This window comes from Rhipicephalus microplus, chromosome 6 (genome assembly GCF_043290135.1).
Source record: "Rhipicephalus microplus isolate Deutch F79 chromosome 6, USDA_Rmic, whole genome shotgun sequence".
Lineage (NCBI taxonomy): Eukaryota > Metazoa > Arthropoda > Arachnida > Ixodida > Ixodidae > Rhipicephalus > Rhipicephalus microplus.
In genome coordinates, this window is record NC_134705.1 from 182,908,113 (window position 1) to 182,914,170 (window position 6,058).

Below are 6,058 nucleotides of genomic sequence, written 5' to 3' on the forward strand. Positions count from 1 at the left end.
TTTTTACATGCGCGTAAATTTAAGTGCATGAACATTTCATTTTTGTTGACATAGTAGGCGTATACTTGTACCTCTTTATGAAGGCATCGAAACAGACGTGCGTATGCCCGTTTCACAATGGTGGTGTCAAACATTTATTCCATTACGTCCGTGCTCGCTGTATTGGCGTTCGAAATGTCGTTCGTTCACCGTATTAAGTATATACTGCATGAACTATTTTAACGCAAAATGTGTTGTTTTGCCAGGCTCCGCAAGCAATACTGCCGAAACCCTCAAGCACGCGTCATTTCTGTCATTTCTCCGACGAAAATGAGGTAGTCTATGGCGCAATTATGTAAAAATTCCAAATCCGGACGGAGGCGGTCTGTCGGTGACGTCAAAAAATGGGCGGTCTGCAGCGGTCGCGAGGACAAGAGGAAGTGAACAGCCAATGAGGGAAATGGAGGCTTGCGTCATCATTTTGACGTTGACTTGGGGGCCGTATAGCAAAGTGAAAAGTGTTTGTAACATGTTCAGAAGTGTTTGACTATTATTGCGCACTATTAAAATGTGTTGGCACTAGTTTTCAATTGTTTAATAAGGAATACAATACAATCCAAACGTATTTTTTCTGTTATTGTTCTAAACAACGCTAAATTTAGCGGGACGATTTGTGGTGGCGCTAAGTACAACTTTGTTTCAAGCAGTTACTGTTTTCAAAACTCCACTACTAAACGGCGCAACTTTCGAAGTCGTTGGCTCGGTCGAGCGCAGTCATGGCGGAGGGCAACGGCACCGCTAGCCACCAGCAGCAGCGGCTCATCCGCGTTTCCGAGGGTCAGCGCGCGCTGGTGCTCGCCTTTATGAGCGAACATCCGCAGCTCGCGGCGAAAGCCATTGAGCTGCAGCATGGCGTCACGGTCGCCGACCGGCGGCGGCTGTGGCAAGAGCTCAGCGACGCGCTGAACCTTGAAGGCCCTGCGCAGAAAAGCGCGGATGACTGGCAGGCTTGGTGGCGCAGGCAGGTGCACGAGGCCCGCCGTGACGCCGCCGCCATCAAAGAGGCACAAACGTGAGTGACCGTTGAATGTGCGGGCGATTTGTTCTTTGACATTGGTGTATATTTCCAGGGGCACTGGAGGGGGTCGTCTGCCAGGCTTCCGGGGTCGCGTGTTGCAACTCACCGGGTTGGCGCGCTTCGGTGGCGTCTTCGGTTCCCTCGAATATCAACAGGTAAGCACTCTGCCGCCGCAGTATCACGGGTTCCTGAGCGGTGCCATGACAGAGTTTGCCCATTTTGTAAGGGGTGCCTTTAGGGGAACCTTGTTGAACAGTAAGATAGTGCAGGAAAAAGAATTCAAAAGCAGGTAGGTTTGTCAACTGAAATCTCGCTTTGCAGCCCTTGCAGTAAAAGGCGTATTTATTTATCAAACAGACACGAAATGCCTGCGGGCAAGTGCATGCACTAAAATGGTAATACTTGATATCATTGACCACTGAATAGCTGCAGAACGTTTCCGCAGATGTTTAGTAGGTAAGGTTGTAAAATAGCCAGAGTAACGAATACCCTTTTTCTGAAAGATTATGCCCACGACACTTTCCAGCAGGCGGATGTTCCCGCTCCTGCAATGGAGGTCGAGGTGGAAGCCACTGAAGCGGCTGCAGCAGCTGACAGTGACACAGCCACACGTAAGCATCTGAGAACTTAGTGTTTTATTGATTATAGGACGTATGTGCGCCCAGTTCGTGAACTTTTATTTTTTACTCCACAGAAGCCCCCCCAAGTTACCTGGAAAGCGGCCCCGCTGCACCGGGTAAGTTATTGATCATCAAAGTGTTTTGAGAAAATAACCTCTCGTATGTTATTCGAATTGCCCAATTATCCACAACATGGCCATAGACTTAAAGCCTACCACAGCATGCGGTGACGAAAATGCTGCATGTTTGCAGTGCCTCAGCCTCCTGTGCGGCCTCGCCGTCAACAGAGGCCACGGCGCACCGACACCTTGTTGCGGGTGTCTTCCCAGTGCGACCAGAGCCTCGAGCTGACTGAGAAGTTGCTTGATGTGAGTAGACCGTTTGTTTAAATTTTACGTAAAGGGTGTGAACATTTTTGATGCTCTGTTATGATGACTGAAACCAACTTGGGCTGTAAATAAGAAACATGCATTGTATTGAGGGCACGGTATCTGACATCTGCAATGATAAACTGCCGGGCAAAAGGTTGGTTAGCCCTGAAAAGGGCTGTTTGATTGTAAGAGATGCATTTGAGGAGATGAATGAAGAGTAGTTCCAGCAATTGTTTGTTGATCCAAACGAAGAGGGCATAGCTTGTACACGAAGCTTCACACTTTCAAATGATGCCACCAGGCCAATGAATTTTCAACTGAGGGGAAATTGTTGTTCACGTTGCAATTCTCCGCAGCAGCAGCTTCGAGCCACGAGATGGTCGAGAGTTCTTCAGCAGCTCATGCAAACATTTCCACCATGATGATTCACTGCAGGAGGTGCGGGGGATCAGAAGATCAGCCTTGCACTTAACTTCTCTGGCGCGGCGTATGGTAGCAGCACTGGAACGGGCGGCCGCAGCACAGGAGCGGGCCGTGGCTGAGGGCCCTCTGCGGGAAAGAGATACATAGTTATCTATTTTGATGTTCGATATATGCGTTTATTTTAAGTTTTGCATCATGTTTTTAATGTTTTAAATGTTTATCATGCATTATTGGTTTATTAGTTTTTATATGTTTACGTGTTGCAGTCAGCGTACCATTTCATACGTTGTTTTTTACATTTAATACATATTACTACCTTTAAGTTAGCATTTACTTTGTACAAGGAGTACAGCATTTTTTTCTTCACATGTCTTTCATCTATTTTGATGTTCGATATATGCGTTTATTTTAAGTTTTACATCATGTTTTTAATGTTTTAAATGTTTATCATGCATTATTGGTTTATACTACCTTTAAGTTAGCATTTACTTTGTACAAGGAGTACAGCGTTTTTTTCTTCACGTGTCTTTCATCTTTTTTGATGTTCGATATATGCGTTTCTCAATTTATGTTCGACCTACTCGTGAGGCAGCGTCTCCCCCCTCCCCCCACCATCTTAAAGGTGTCTAGTCATCCACACAAAGACCAAGAGCGTATAGTTGACATTTTTTGTGAATGTTTTTAGCACTGTGATATTTGTGTTGCCTCACTGTTTTCTAGCTCACTGCGCTTTTTATGCAGCATTACCACATAGTGTTGGACTGTGATATTTTTTAGCCTCACACTGTTTCGCAGCTCGCTGCATTCTTTATGAAGCATGTTTACCTGCCGAAAATTGCTTACACTGTGATATTGTCATTTCAGCGCAATGAGGCTAAGGTACAACTACAACCAAGTCTTTTTTGAGATCACTAAACTAGCAAGTGTGTATGTCGCACAGTTTCACTAATGAAAAGGGTCATCATCACAGCAACATTCCAGCGACTGTTTTCATTGTAAATTACTCATTGCAGGAATTAATTTTGAACGTGGTATGCTTTGGGAGCAGCGAGATTGCTGAGCCAAATATTCATGCCGTGTGTCATTAAAACAACCCACATGTTATTTGCTGCTTTGATTTACGTATTTTGTAGCATTGCAGTATAACTGTAGTCGGGAATTCAAATCAAATGAAATATTATTTAAATATTTATACAATGTTGAGGACAATGAACAAAAAGCCGGCACGGCATTGTGCTCGGCAAGCCTAAATGTGTACAATTGAATGCTTGCAGTCAATGACTATGAGAAGAGACGGACATACGTATCATGCGTTCTTGCAACATGTTTTTAATGTAACTGCAATTTTTATGCGTTTTCGTGAAAGAAGTTGTGTGACGTTGCTGCATTGTTCCCACAATCTTTTGATGGCAACAGTCAGCACAGGGTGCCCCTCATATGCCCTTGATCCAATCTAGTCTGTTGTGACTGTGATCACTGATATAGAAAAGGGTGTTTCCGTTGCCTAATTCATGTGACATTTAAAAAAAAATGCAGCATTTTTCTATTGCCACCATGCATAATGTTGAAGCACGAGTAAGTACTTTGTGTTGTGGCAAACACAGCCCTGTCTTGCCTGGGTGCACTGGAATTAGTATGAATAAATTATGTGTGTGATATGACAGCTTACCGCGTTCCTGTGCACTTCAAAAAAGGCCCATGACAGCGCTGCGCTGCTGCTGTCCTCTGAGCAGCACGTTGCGGGGTGTGAGCACATGGCTCTCTCCTGGCTCCTTATCGTCATCCTCAACTGGTGGCATGTCCCCAACATACTCATCCAAGGTCCAGTCCCCCGCGTCCAATGCAATGTTGTGGAGAGCAGCGCAGGCATAAATAATTCGCCCTGCTCGATCGGGGTTGTAGAGCATCGTTCGAAAGTGCTGCAAGCAGCGGAACTTGCTCTTCAACACTCCGATACATCTTTCCACAACATTGCGCATGGATGCGTGCTCCTTGTTGAATCGGCCTTCGGAGGTGTTGCCGGGGTGACTGCCAGGAACTGGAACGAGGAGCCATGGCTCGAGGGGATACCCTGCGTCTCCTGCAATAGATAAATGGCGGCTGAGTGCTCTACCCCAGTTAGTTCACATTAATACTTACCAAGCAGATATTCGCCAGGCTGCAGCTGTGCAGCTAGGCGTGAACGCAAAGGGTTGTGTTCCCAAACCCAGGAGTCGTGGCACGAACCTGGGAATCGTGGGTCCACGACAAGGATGCGCAGCCGTGCGTTGCACACCTGTAATGAGTGATACAAAATAGTACTGCATCTATGCTCCAAACAAACCCCTTCTTTCTACACATAAGCCGGAAACAATGCATACTAGTACAGTCATTGGTACATGCAGTGTCACCTAGAGGGGAACACAGGGACAGGGTGTAGCAACTGAGGAGGGAAGGGGGCAATGACCATTCCCCTGTACACATGGCTAGGACTTCCACTGAATGATCGATAAATGAAAACCTACGCCATGCTATTGGGAAAGAACACTCGTACATACCACAGCTAGCCTATGCAATTGTGGTTATAAGTACTTTCGTGTTTGAAATACTTCCCTATCGTGTGTATAATTCTGCTACGACTACAGCCCATATTCTTATTACCTTCAAAATGCTCAACTTCATTGCGCATGCATGCCAGAACGAAGACAAAAAATACGACAACTGGCTCACTTACACAAACACTTGCCACTTATGATAACCGAGGCCATGAGAGCCACCAACTAGCACGCACCCGTTTATCCGCATGTTCTCCCTTATTCTTTGAATTGGTACTTTTCCCAGCTCCGACGTCAAAACTGAACAGCTACTCCGATGGGCGAGTAAGAAAGGATCCGAACGGTACTTACGATCATGACGTTCAGGGCATAATAGCCCTTTCTGGACATGAAACTCGCCGTGTCGGCCAGGCTGTATCCCTCTGGCTTGCGAATGGCGACCAACGTGCCGTCGACACACGCCAGCACGCCTGGGATGCAACCACGTCGTGCAAACTCCGCCTTCGCCTCATCCTTGGCAGCTGTGGTCAATGGGAAGTCCACCACCCTTTTTCTGGCAGCCACGGTAATAATCGCCTCCGTCACCTCGTGGATGGTGTTGCTCACCGCCGGCTGAGACATGCCGATGTGTTCCTCGCGACCAATGCTCAGCTGGAAGCTACCGGTGGCGAAAAATCGCAGCGCGCACAACACCTTTCTCTCTGTGGAAAGGCCACTGGCTCGCTGGCATCCGATGATAGGGTCAAGTTCGTCGCACAAGCTACGCACTGTTCGTTTGGACAGACGAAAACATTGCCGGAACTCTTCTTCGCTGAACTCTTCAAATGCATCTTTTACCTCGCGTTGTCGCCTCTGCTCGGTTGAAGCTACCGCACAGGCAAGGCGAAGTACCATGTCAGTGGGAAACGCCATGTTGTCTAAGTGCCCCGGTGCCGAAAAGTCGCGCTTTTTTTTCCATTTCAATCCAATCCAGGCCACCTCGCAGCCATTTCAATCCCTCCGGTTGCTTTCGGACAGTCTCTCCGACCGTTCCATCGCCTTTCTCCGAAAACC

General features: G+C 47.0%; 1 protein-coding gene across 1 annotated transcript; it reads left to right on the plus strand.

Annotated features, from left to right (window-relative positions):
* The first annotated feature begins 427 nt into the window (after nt 1–427).
* LOC119177369 (uncharacterized) lies at nt 428–4,134 on the plus strand. The gene is made up of 6 exons (XM_075867214.1): nt 428–1,051; nt 1,110–1,212; nt 1,584–1,668; nt 1,752–1,793; nt 1,930–2,045; nt 2,484–4,134. The coding sequence occupies exons 1-6, from the start codon at nt 756–758 to the stop codon at nt 2,616–2,618; spliced, it is 777 nt and encodes a 258-aa protein (XP_075723329.1). The 5' UTR covers nt 428–755; the 3' UTR covers nt 2,619–4,134.
* The last annotated feature ends 1,924 nt before the right edge of the window (nt 4,135–6,058 follow it).